General features: G+C 37.2%; 1 protein-coding gene across 4 annotated transcripts in view; it reads right to left on the bottom strand.

The window, feature by feature from the left end:
* The window catches only part of LOC132129683 (pleckstrin homology domain-containing family G member 5-like), a 74,477-nt gene extending 63,594 nt beyond the window's left edge, over positions 1-10,883 (bottom strand). The window contains exons 1-2 of one of the 4 annotated variants that reach the window (XM_059541337.1): positions 10,634-10,883; positions 9,052-9,275 (exon numbers count right to left, since the gene is read on the bottom strand). In XM_059541337.1, the coding sequence (XP_059397320.1) occupies positions 9,052-9,133 (82 nt within the window). In that variant the 5' untranslated portion in view covers positions 9,134-9,275; positions 10,634-10,883. Of the gene's footprint in view, positions 1-360; positions 500-9,051; positions 9,276-10,633 lie in introns of those variants that run through there. The other 3 variants (XM_059541339.1, XM_059541338.1, XM_059541336.1) reach the window with 3 other exon arrangements.
* Between the last annotated feature and the right edge of the window lie 2,914 nt (positions 10,884-13,797).

The raw sequence follows: 13,797 nt of genomic DNA, 5'->3' as shown, positions 1-13,797 counted from the left end.
TGTTAAGGCTTTCCAGTCACACTGAGCCACGCATTAGTTAACAAAAGCTACATCAACATGCACCCAAATATTCGGTTTAGCTGTATATTCAGTCTAATCAATAACTCATATGGTACAGAAACAAAAAATAGCACAAAAAATGTTGCTTAATGTAACAGTTTAGAGAATGTTGAAACTGAAATCCTGAATGATAATACAATACAAAGAAAAATACATTAGGACTTTCGGTTCCAAACAATTTCTCAAAGTTGTAGGAACTTTAAGCAAGTACTTTCTGAGATTGGAGTGTACACAAGACGACAACTCACTGGTTAGTGACTGAAGTGTGAGAGTATTTTGGGTAAGTGGATCCAGCCTTACCATAAACATCATAGATGACATCCAGAGGGGACGACCAAGAGTAGCGTTCTGCCCCTAGTTCTGTCAGAGACGATGGGAGTGTCTCGAGCTCATAAGCACCCCGTTTCTTCCAGTAAAGGAACATTGTGAAGGTAAGGCTGTAAACACTAACTGTAAAAATAAACTGATCTTCTAAAGGCTACTTTAAAAGGAAGCAATACCCACTTGCACAATAATCAAACACAAAACATCTAAAGTGGCATCTTTATGTTCACCTCTGGTGTACCCTAAATGGGATATACTCAATCTCAAACAATTCCCCATAAAGCAGGCACCTGCAGTTACCTCATCTTCCCTGACAATTAAACCTCGCTTTGATCCCGCTTCATGAATTCCACCACATAAATGTGCGCAACTAGGCATGCCAAGACTGGACCTACGTTCCAAAACAGAGCAAATCCTGGCACCCATTTCCCAGCAACCCTATGCCACTCTTGACAGTAAATCTCAATTAAGAATGTATGACGTGTTCCTCGCTTCTTGAATTGTGTATCTCACAAAGGGATCTTGCTGTAGGCAAGACAGGAACACCTAAAAGTCCTCGTCCTCTACACCTTGGCAAGAACCAAAATAAAGTCTTCCAAAGATGTTTGACGTCTTGACAAAAGTGTCTCGTCTTCTTTGAGAAGTTGACCGCTTCTTCTTCAACTTCATCTCAGAAGTTCTTCGGTGTCTTCACCAAACAATCAGTCTTTTCCAAGTCTGCAAGGAACAGGCACATTGGTGTCAAAGTCTGTGCAAGCAGTTTGGGCAAAGAGGTCTGGTCATCAGAGGGTGTTCGACCCACACTACCAGACAAATGTTGTATTCATACTGGGCTGAAGTGCATGCTGGGATTGACATACTAGGCCAATACCTTCCAGTCTTTGAGAAACAAAGATCCCTTGCAAACCCCTCCTACGCAGACAGTGAACTTTGTCTATGATTTGCACAAACAATAAAAGCCAGACATTTTTGCATTGATTAGAGCCCTAGTCCTCCTTTTTCGGAGAGATTTAGGAGTCACGAATGCCATGTGACTACAACAATGTCAGCTCATTCCTTGGATGAACACTGGCCAGCAGTGGCTCCTGATAAGATATCTGCTCTACAGAGGTGGATGCTTGTCAAAATGACAATTTCAAACATGGCATTTCCCCAATGTCTTGCTGCAGTAAGGTTGCTTTAGTTATCCTGCAGAGAAGAATTATTGTGAGAACGTACCATGCAAGAATTGGAGGGAAGGCACGATGTTGCACAGCCATTCAGATGTCCAATTTTGGGATAAGAAATTAGAGGGTATGGCTGGGGCAGACTTACTCTTGGAGTCTGGCTCTGCAGACATATGGTGGTAATCCAGAACCTGGCTTTGAACTTGCAGCTTTTTTAAATGAACAGGCAACATTCTCAACATAGAAGAAGATTTCAGACAATGAATCTAAGATTTTTCCCCTGCAACTTCTGTGTCTTTTTTAAACACATATAGCAGGCTTGAATATTCTGCATTAGGATTAAAAAGTGCACTAAACGGAGTTGACAGAGGCAGAATGAGTGTGTGCAACAGGATGAAGTGAAGAACTGAGTTTTCCCAAGCCTCAGTGGTGTTGACGGGTACAGAGCAGTTTGACTCATGGTTGCCAAAGTAGTGGAAAATATATTTAACCCATATTTAGACGGAACGACCAAATCATCTGATATACTTAACCCTTAAACGCTAGAAATACTATTGTAATATTTCAAAACTTATAACCCAACAACAAACTGAAGACATTAACTGAAGATTATTCAGTGACCTCACTGAGCAATCCCCTTACCCTACATAGTAAGTGTCATAGTAATCTGTATGTGCCATGGACATGAATGAGACCTCAAATCATGTGTCCTGTTAAGGAGGTGTGCTGTTCCCTTTATAAATCGATCGGTAAGTTTAGTAAACAAGAGGTGAAAACAAAATCTGATAGCCTTACAACGAAGGAGTAATCCAACACGCTGGAATATCACACAGACTTGAAAGTGGGTTTTTTTTGGACTTAGGCAAGTAAACAACCACCTAGCAACAGACTTAAAAAAAACAGTGAGACTTAACAAGCGCTTAGCAACATTATATTCTTGCGAGATTTCTCTGTTTAAGATTTTTTTTTAAAAAACTTGTGTGTCGAACAACGGGGTTTGCTAAGACTAATATTATCTTATGCTCACCACGTCTAATTTTTTTGGCTAAAACAAAATAAAATAAAAAAATAGTGGCATTGTGAAAAATTATTACAATTTAAAATATTTGTTTTCTATTTTTATATATTTTAATTTTAATACTGCTTTGGTGTTCTTTGCTGAACAGAAAGCTAATTAAACAGCATCTTTGGTAACATTATAAATGACACTAAACTTTCAAATGCAGTGCATAATATTTAATCATTCATAAAAGATTATTTTGAATTATAGTTCGACTTCACATTACGCCATAGTTTCAAAGTGTGTACAGATAATGCTTTCATCCATAATGTTTAATGCAAAAGAAAAAAAAGAATAAAAAAAAAATCTGAAAATCTTTTTTTTTACACAGTTTAGTTTATATAGCGTTTTTCACAATGTATGTTTATATATTATGTCAAATTCAGAAAACAAAATTGGCACAAAACTGAAATGAAAATAAATGTTGGAGAAGCCACTGTGGCTTAATAATATAATATCACATAACACATGAATAAAAACCTGGCTATTGACCATCATCTGTAACATGCGGTTACTAATAAAATTTTTTTACCTCTCACTAGGTGGATGGCTTTGAAAATAACTGATATGCCTTTCACTCAAATCCCCAAATAGTTACTGTAAGGGATATTTAGGGCATAATGAAAAGCTAGACAGTCTTGCTCTGTACAGAAGTAAATATTACAGAGCTCATCCTTGGCAGAGACGTGGTCATTAACACAAGGCTGAGATCTGCCTAAATCGACCTAAACTGGGTGAGTGAGGCTCTTCAGAAGCAGTCGACGTGAGACAAAGTGATGACATAAACTCAGGCTGAAGGGCCCTTTTAATCTACCGTAATCCCACAAGTTAGAGGGGTGAAACAAGAGTTTATTTCTCTAATGAGCACAGCATGATCACTGCTAGTCTATTAGGAAGGTAAAGAAACTATTGGTGCGTCTGAAATTGCATACTGTCTGAGTAGGTACTACATTTGAATTTGAACTTACTTCACGACCGTAAAAAAAAAAAAAAAAAAAAAAAAAGAGTACATTCTATATAGTATGAATATGGGTAGTGTGAATGAAATTCGTATGGACTACATCCGTCATGTTGTTACTGTCACATGACCTACCAGCGTCAGTTGTGTCATTTACTGCCCTTCTTAAATCCTTCCCCGTGGCCTCATGGGATTGTAAAGTGTCCAGCGAATGCTCACGTCAGAATCCAGGTGGGAGTAAGCAAGTAATTGGGTGACTTTTCGCCTACTGTTTTGCGAATAATACGATTTCAGATCAGTACTACTCACCACAAATAATGTTTTTCGCCTAATACAGGTCCTTCTCAAAAAATGTGCATATTGTGATAAAGTTCATTATTTTCCATAATGTAATGATAAAAATTAAACTTTCATATATTTTAGATTCATTGCACACCAACTGAAATATTTCAGGTCTTTTATTGTTTTAATACTGATGATTTTGGCATACAGCTCATGAAAACCCAAAATGCCTATCTCAAAAAATTAGCATATTTCATCCGACCAATAAAAGAAAAGTGTTTTTAATATAAAAAAAGGCAACCTTCAAATAATTATGTTCAGTTATGCACTCAATACTTGGTCGGGAATCCTTTTGCAGAAATGACTGCTTCAATGCGGCGTGGCATGGAGGCAATCAGCCTGTGGCACTGCTGAGGTGTTATGGAGGCCCAGGATGCTTCGATAGCGGCCTTAAACTCATCCAGAGTGTTGGGTCTTGCGTCCCTCAACTTTCTCTTCACAATATCCCACAGATTCTCTATGGGGTTCAGGTCAGGAGAGTTGGCAGGCCAATTGAGCACAGTAATACCATGGTCAGTAAACCATTTACCAGTGGTTTTGGCACTGTGAGCAGGTGCCAGGTCGTGCTGAAAAACGAAATCTTCATCTCCATAAAGCTTTTCAGCAGATGGAAGCATGAAGTGCTCCAAAATCTCCTGATAGATAGCTGCATTGACCCTGCCCTTGATAAAACACAGTGGACCAACACCAGCAGCTGACATGGCACCCCAGACCATCACTGACTGTGGGTACTTGACACTGGACTTCAGGCATTTTGGCATTTCCTTCTCCCCAGTCTTCCTCCAGACTCTGGCACCTTGATTTCCGAATGACATGCAAAATTTGCTTTCATCCGAAAAAAATACTTTGGACCACTGAGCAACAGTCCAGTGCTGCTTCTCTGTAGCCCAAAGTGTCTTGACCTGGGGAATGCGGCACCTGTAGCCCATTTCCTGCACACGCCTGTGCACGGTGGCTCTGGATGTTTCTACTCCAGACTCAGTCCACTGCTTCTGCAGGTCCCCCAAGGTCTGGAATCGGTCCTTCTCCACAATCTTCCTCAGGGTCCGGTCACCTCTTCTCGTTGTGCAGCATTTTTTGCCACACTTTTTCCTTCCCACAGACTTCCCAATGAGGTGCCTTGATACAGCACTCTGGGAACAGCCTATTCGTTCAGAAATTTCTTTCCGTGTCTTACCCTCTCGCTTGAGGGTGTCAATGATGGCCTTCTGGTCAGCAGTCTTACCCATGATTGCGGTTTTGAGTAATGAACCAGGCTGGGAGTTTTTAAAAGCCTCAGGAATCTTTTGCAGGTGTTTAGAGTTAATTAGTTGATTCAGATGATTAGGTTAATAGCTCGTTTAGAGAACCTTTTCATGATAAGCTAATTTTTTGAGATAGGAATTTTGGGTTTTCATGAGCTGTATGCCAAAATCATCAGTATTAAAACAATAAAAGACCTGAAATATTTCAGTTGGTGTGCAATGAATCTAAAATATATGAAAGTTTAATTTTTATCATTACATTATGGAAAATAATGAACTTTATCACAATATGCAAATTTTTTGAGAAGGACCTGTATACTGTAGGGAAGTATGCGATTTGGAACACAGCACAAGAGCTACAGAAGTTACTTTAGAGCTAAAGAGTAAATAGAAATTGAATATAAAAACACAGTTTAGATTCTAAATTCTTTACTATTTGTAATTAGGAGATGAAAACATGAATAAAAATTATTTTTTACAATATACATTAATGCACCAAGTTGTTATGTTGCTTGACAGCTATAATAGCCCTGCTGGAGTGTGACCAAACTGGTTTGCTAGTCTTAGCCAGTTTAGGTCTAGCCAAGCTGGTGTTTAGCTGAAAAATGTGCTAAGCCACTCTAAAACCAACCAAAAGTCTATCCAGGCTGGGATACCAACTAAGACCAGCTTAGGCTGGTTTAAGATGGTTTCTGTTTCGAGATGTTTTTTCAGCAAGCTCTGATTGGATGTTCAGTTTAATGAACAAGTCAGTGCCCGTTACTGATATTCAAAGTGGCAAGCAAGCGCTGCTTTGTTTAAGTTTCATGTATCTTCGTTTATCTCGTTTATCTTTGTTTCTCCTTGTGAATGACGAATATATACTATTGATAGCTGCTGATATAGGCAGCCTTAAAAGGAAACATTCTATTAATGTTAATAGAAGAATGTTTGTTCATAACTTTGAAAGAAACTTGACAGAACATTTGCCAAAATTTTGAGAATTTTCTCTTAATTGCGGAAGCATACTGTTATTAAAATTAGCTATATTGCTTGGTCAAATAATGGTCTTTTATGATTATTAATTTAAAAAATTCTTGAAAATTGTCACATTTGATCATATTGCAGTTTCAGCCATTTAATAAAAGTAACTGAGGTGGATTTGGGTCGTGCCAACATCACACTTCGTGGCCAAATAAGTGACCATTTGCTTTCATCTAAAATATGAGTCTAAGAATATTCCTTATTATGACTTGAAGTGAACATACTTTATTTCTTAAGCCAAAATCTTCAGCAGCATCTGCAATATACAAGAGTGAACATTTTCATTCCTCCTCACAGCCGCGTCCTGAAATTTGTCCCCTAGGCTCCAACAGCGGCGCTCCATCAGTCAAAGAAACCGAACAACTTCAACTGTAAATTCATGGCTAAATTACTGCTAATCTCATTCATTCAGTGAGTCTAATAGCAGTACAACCACTTAAACCAAGGTCAGGACCTTCAGGAAGAACAGTATGCTAATAGCACTGTCTTCAGCCTTTTTTGTGTGTGTGTGTGATAAAAGCAAACTGAAAGCGTGACTGAGTGAGGGATGATGGGAAAGCTGTAAGGCTAGGAAGGCTGTTGAATGGTGGAGGGAACGGCTGACAGCTGCGAGAGCCTGTTCATGAGCATTACATCATCTCAGGACTTGAAAAGCTGATAGTGATAACCCTGCGGTGTGTTTTTATGTGCATGTAGTGGGTTGCATTTGGGTTTTGGAGTCAGACTTACAAAATAGTCTCTCAAGCAAAGGCCATAATCAATTACATCATTGCGAGTTACCAAAAATATTCAATTTCTTGTTTACTTTTGATAAAACTAATGGAATGCAATGCGTCTTTTGACTAAAAACTAAGCACTTGTGAATGAATCGTATGGGGTCAGGTTAGGCAAGTTGTTAAATGTCCTTTTCTTTCTTATCAACAACTTTTGTAGTATGAATAACTAGATTTTTACATTTTGACCATGCAAAGCTCATAGACACAATGCCAGGCAATTGTTATGCAGTTATTATAATTTGTTGAATCGTGTTGCCAAAGTAGTGAAAAAAATATTTAACCCATATTTAGACGGAACGACCAAATCATCTGATATACTTAACCCTTAAATTGTTATCATTCTGGATGGTCCATACTAATCTCAAGACAAAACAAATCCTATATATTCTGATTATTGATTGGTATTCTGGTTTTTAGATATACCTGGGTCCCTACATCAATGTACATCCATGAGATGGTTTTATCAATTTTACTGTCCAACCACCATAAAATTGGATCACTTATTTCAGCTGTTCTGACGTATACATTAATAATGTCATCCACTGTTAAAAGTAAAGGTTCTTTGGCATTGATGGTTCCATGAAGAATCTTTAACATCCATGGAACCTTGCCACTGCATCAAAGATTCTATACAGTGGGAAAAAAGTTCTTTAGATTATTAAAATGTTCTTCACACTAAGAAAAAAATGGCTCTTCCCTTAAAGGTTCTTTAGGGAACCAAAAATAGTGGTTCTGTGGCATCGCTATGAAAACCACCTCTGAAAGCTTTATTGTTAAGTGTGTACAGTAAAACAAAATTAGCAAAATTAGGAAAAACCTCTTGCATTTAGCTAATTTTAGAAAACCTGACTATCAATGGACAACCCAAATATAGGTAAGAGAATCACAAACTGGTAAATAAAGACCCTTAACACTTCAGATAATAAGATTAGTCTTAAAGCTGAAGGATCTGCCAGTGTTTAAGGCAAAGAGTTAGCCGATGCAAGAGGAACCAATTTAAAACATGTGATGTAATGACAGTTTTCAGGAAGCATATCAAGCTAAGAGCTTTAAAGGTCTGTCAGCTGACATCATGCATCCAAAATGAGGGGGGAAAATACACACTATATAAAACTGTTAAGATAAAATGACTAATCAAATATGAGTGAGCCAGAAGCTCCTCTCAGACAAGCCTTAAACACCAGATGCTCTGAGAATTAACCCATGTAATTCAGAGAGGCTTGAGTGGTCTGGTAAACTAAGGGTAACTTGCAGCCCCCGCTGAGCTAAGAAGCCTCTGGTATACACCACACAATAGTTTGGGGTTTCTATAAATAACCATTCAGGCTGGAGGGCTAATCTTATCGTGATTGCAGAGGTCAATATAATCGAGCAGGAAAATGTTTGGCAACAGCAGGAAATGTCTGTGCATGTCAGTCTGTGAAAGAAGTAGTACTGAATGACCAAGGCACCCAAGAATTGGATTTGAACTTGTTTTAATAAAATTCCTAGCTGATTTTTAAAGTCTAAAAAAAACCTTTACTGGACTTTTCACTATGCATGCTTTGATTTATTTATGAACAGAATATATTAAATATTCCAATGAAGTCCAGTCAGCAACCATGCACCTTTCCATCAGATATGTAAAATGCATGTAAAAATATTGTAATTTATGAATTTAATTAAGAACAGGCCACTTCTGGTCTGATTCTCAACTAATAAAAAATCCCTAATATGCAAATGATCTAAAATTAATTATAATGAACTAAACTGCCAGTTTAAATAATGAGCTGAGGGATCGTTTCTATGACTCCACCGGACAAATAGATCACACAGAAAGATGCACTGCAGTAAACAATGTAAAAATTTAAGTAAATGTTTGTTTAACATTTCTACAGGTATAAACTATGAGTGCTAAACCATGACTATGGATTTTTTTAAGGGATTTGAAGGATCAACATCAATCATTTGTTCAATTTAAAAAGCAATGATATTCCAAAACATGAATACAGTTGCCTCAAGTCGGACAAATTCATGTTCATTCACCTTTTTTGCATTATTGTTATTTGGATGAAATTAATTAACATCTCATACGAGTCAGAAGAGAAAGCAAACTTACGGAGACGTAGCCGGATGCCAAGCCAGCTTCTGGGAGGTGATTTGTGAAGAACTGGATGCATAATCCACTTGTTGGGAACCATGTTGTCTGCTTTACTCTGTGTCCCCTGGGTAGAGATCCACACTATAACAGCTGGCGGAGGGGTCACCAGCGGTCAAATACCACTCCTGGCATGATGATTGGAGAATGAACACTGCTTTTACTGCCAGGGGCATAGATCCCAGCTGGGACACATCCCACAGATTTAAGTAAGCATTATATTGCCAAAGTTACATCCATAGTATTTATATCTTTAAACAAACAAATATACAAAACACAAATACTGTTAAAATTATAAATACAAATACAAAATGTTGCTAAATATCATTAAAAGTGGTTCCTTGGCTCTTAATCATAGGGGAACCACTTTAAGTGCTATATGGCACCCTTTTTTGAAAAGTTATAAGGCACCTTTGTCAAATGGTGCTAGGAAGAACCATAAGAAGGATCTCTCATATGTTTAATATGAATGGGAATTTACTACAATGGCAAAAGCTGTTCTGAATCACTTTTAGGCTTTTCTGAGGTCAAAAAGTCGTGTGGGGGCCCTGAACATTTCCTTTTGGGGGAGGGGGGTCATGGGGCAAAAAGGTTGAGAACCTACTTTATCTTAAGGAAATACACTTTACTTTAATATTGTTTTTAATCCTTTCCCTGACTTAACTAAGAGAGAGTTTGAGAATCTTTAAAGAACGGGTTCTTTGTATGGCAGCGGTGCTACAGTATACAGAACTTCAACCACCCTGAAGAACCGCTGAAGAACCTGTGTGTGTGTATTGGTCTATATACTGTATGTGATGCTAAGTTCAAATAATAATAATAATAAATAAATAAATAAACATTTCATTTGTGAATTAAACATAATGCTGACATATTTTGTTTGGCTTAAAGTTTAAAACGTTAACATGGGTAAACTGCCCAGGTATTGTATGGAAAAAAATAAAATGATAATTAAAAAAAACTTGACAAAAGTAGTTTACCAAAATCTTTCATAATTGCTTTTCATTTCATTGTAAAATATCTCTTGAGAAACATTTTAACTTCTACAAAACAATGATTAAGTTGTCAAGCACACACATTTTAAATATGCAATGAAAGTAGTAATTTTTTTATGAGAATGTCACACCACTTGACTTTTTGGAGTCTAACTTTTGTTTAAAAATGGTATAAACAGTGCGAAAATGAAACCAACATAAACTACATGTCTAAGACCTTGTCACATTTTAAACTAGATTCGTTTTTCATTTTTATTTCAACAAATCCTAATGTCACTGATCCACATTTTACTTGCAATGCATGCACATATTAAATGCAGAGCCTGGCTGCACATTTCAAACAGGCCTGATTTGGCTGCATCTCCTTTGATCTCACAGTTTTCTGTTGCATTGTAATTTCAATGGCTCGGTAAACGTGCACGCTGCTTACTTTTGCATCTCAGCGATTAACAAAACGAACTACAACATGACCAATGCACTTATTAGATCCAGCGATCACATTCGATTCTGTGGTGTTTCTAATAATCTATTTCGAAACTCACTCTAACCTGTTGCATTGTAAAGCTTCATCATCGACGCGCGGAGACAATATCAACAAACTCGTCCATTCAGCAGCAGGACTTTAAATTCACTCCAATGTCGCTTTCATCCCCTCAGAGGGGTGTTGAATGTACTGCACCGCCGCTGTCTTCTGTAAATCCATGCTTGTGGGACAGAACTGGCGATTAGCAGCGTGAAAGTTTCTCGCCGCTTTGTCTGTGCTGCTCCCTCTGCTCTGTTTCAGCCGTGGACAGCGTTTTCCATTCATACAAACCTCCTTTAGTCAAGAGATCCCGCTGCACTGCCTGCGTTCAGCCGCTAGAGGCGCCAAAGAGACAATGGTTCACAGGCGCGTGTTTAGAACGCAATTTCTCATTCAATTTTTAAATGCACCTTTTTGTTATTAAATTTAATATTTTATGTTATAGACACACATATGGCATGTTTACAAAATTATGCGACTTTTTTTTAGGGATCCAGTCCCACACTCTAAAATTGCTTTCATAACATTGCTTTTCCCATCAGCGGTGGGAGTACAGAATTTCATGTGCAGGCTTGTCTGAATACTTGTGAATATTTGGCTCCGCCTACTGTTCATCATGTGCATCTGCAAATAACCGCTAAAAGCTCCACACGTGCATTTAGGTCTATTTGGATTATATTATTTATTTTAAGCGGTGATGAAGCTGGTTGGTAGAGAATTTATTCATTTTTATTCAGTTTGCAGCCTGGTGGTAGCTTACTAGTCCTTAATGGTGTGGTAACTGTTACATACAAAATCATAAATTAATAAATCAAAAAGAGGCCTATATGTTGAGAATACTCTCAAGATGTACTACTCACGTGAACACAATTAGAATTTTCAGAATCACTGCAAACAGTTTACTAGTATTCTCTAGCTTTGACTGAAGCCCTCTGCTGGGAAATCCTCATGATGCTGTTTAACGTAACAGATATGGAATGCCAGAGCTGCCAATTTTAAAAATAAATAAATACATAAATAAATATACAAATAAATGTAAAAAGAATAAATAAATACATAAATATATAAATAAATATACATAGAAAAGCAAAAAAACGAAAATAAATAATTATTTATACATTTATTTCCATATTTATGTATATATTTATTTTTTTCCATATTTATTTATTTATTCTTTTATTTATTTATACATTTATTCATTTCTACATTTATTTATTTATACATTTATTTATTTTTACATTTATTTATTTATACATTTATTTATTTTTACATTTATTTATTTATACATTTATTTATTTATACATTTATTTATTTCTTCATTTATTTCTTCCTACATTTCTTCCTGCGTAGGGTAATGAGGAGGGCGTGGTTTACCTCAGACATAGCAATCGAGCTCAGAGTAAGCGAAGGCGAAGGGTTGAGGCCACAGTGACGCCTATTGTGTGGCGAAATACAATTAGTATAGCTCACTGACGTTGATACGGTCTGTGACTGCGAGGTATATGGTCAAAATCCTAAATCTTACTGTGTGACATGGATAGGCTACTCTTTATTCCGGACATGGCCGTAGAACATCATTTGGTCTGGATTTGTAAAATGTCCTGGGCTAACAAACATGAAACAGGGACTCTGCAGTGCTTAATTTGTAAATTGCGAGGTCCCGGAACAAAGCGGGGTAACGGATGCCGGATGCATGTGATTACAGGAGGGAGAGGTGACGGAGCACTTGCGCAATCACATTGGTCAGCAGTTTAAGTGATTGACTGCATGCATCAGTTGCTTTTAGGGTCTGTATGTTCATGAATAACATGGAAATGCCATGCAATTTTAAAACAACAATTTCCAGGCCTAAAAACGTTTTGAAAAAGTTGTGGAATTTTATTTTACAAATCTCTGTATAATAGAGTCCTAAATTTCGGTGGGGACTGTGTAGCTATGCCGCATGGTTTTAATAATTCTCGCAGCTTTCAAGTTTATAATGAGGAAAATTCCTGCATTTATTCAACATAGCTTGTAGGTTTGAATAATAAAATTAATCCACGCAAAATGTAAGATTAAATAATTCATTCGAAACCAGTCTTCGAATCCATGAACTCTCTCGCGCGCTTCTCATCAGCGCATCTCGCCTGCACAGTGACCTGCAGCACGCGCCGACACAAGACTTCACTCGCATCTCGGGACAGCTGACAGAACAGTCACTTGACTAATCGGGTCATTGTTGCATTGTCACAAAAATGTATAATTTGCACACATTTTTAAGTAAAGCCATGGTACTCACGCGCTCCGAAGGCTGTATTATGTGCCCTCACAGTCACATCCAAAGGTCACGCGTATAAAGCTGCCTCACGAGTAGCCTATTATATGAGTTATTTTTCGTAGTTTGTTGAGCTTAAGCAATCAAATACACACAATATGATGTCTGTTGTGGGTGTTGAAAAACAAAACAATTTCATGGCACACTCTATACTTAAACACATGGGGAAAAAATAAAGAAAAGGGGAAAAAAATCAATAATTAAACAACTGAGTCGTCAGTGTTGGTATTGTATCGGACACTTGCACTTAACATGAGGCTATATGAAAAACAAGCTCAAATGGAGTAAACAGGTTTTTGCTGGCGAAAAGGAGATCGCATCTGAGGCAAGTGCATCGCATTATATGCTTTCATCAACTCTTACAGGTTATATAACATTTATTGTTGCTGCCATAGTTTGACCAAACTCCCCGCCACAATCATTCCCTTTAAATAGACTCCATAATGGTTTGCCAGCTGATGATGATGATGATAACAATAGCCTAATAATAATAATAATAATAATAAAAAGAAAGAATAATAATAATAATACAAATTAAAAAGTTATGTAGGCTACTAGCTATTTTTTAGTTATGTTTTTGGCCTACAGAATTTACAGAACAACAGAACTGAGAACAGAGTCTACAGAACAAAATTTAACAATAAATAGCTTCGATATTTGATCACTATGGTTGGTTACAAAGACTTTACTATTCTGAAAATAATAACGAGATACAAACCTGTAAATATTCAATTGACTTTTCTTAAATTCAAAACAAAATATTAATGCATTCGTAATTTCCATTTCTGAATAGTTGCTATATGGTCACGCAGGTTTGTGCATTAAACTCGTGTCCCCGAAAAATAGTCTATCAACAATTATGTTGTTTCTCTGAA

Source organism: Carassius carassius, chromosome 46 (genome assembly GCF_963082965.1).
Source record: "Carassius carassius chromosome 46, fCarCar2.1, whole genome shotgun sequence".
In the NCBI taxonomy this organism is placed as follows: Eukaryota; Metazoa; Chordata; class Actinopteri; order Cypriniformes; family Cyprinidae; genus Carassius; species Carassius carassius.
The sequence above is the reverse complement of the archived record's forward strand: the minus strand, read 5'-3'. Positions and strand labels throughout refer to the sequence as shown.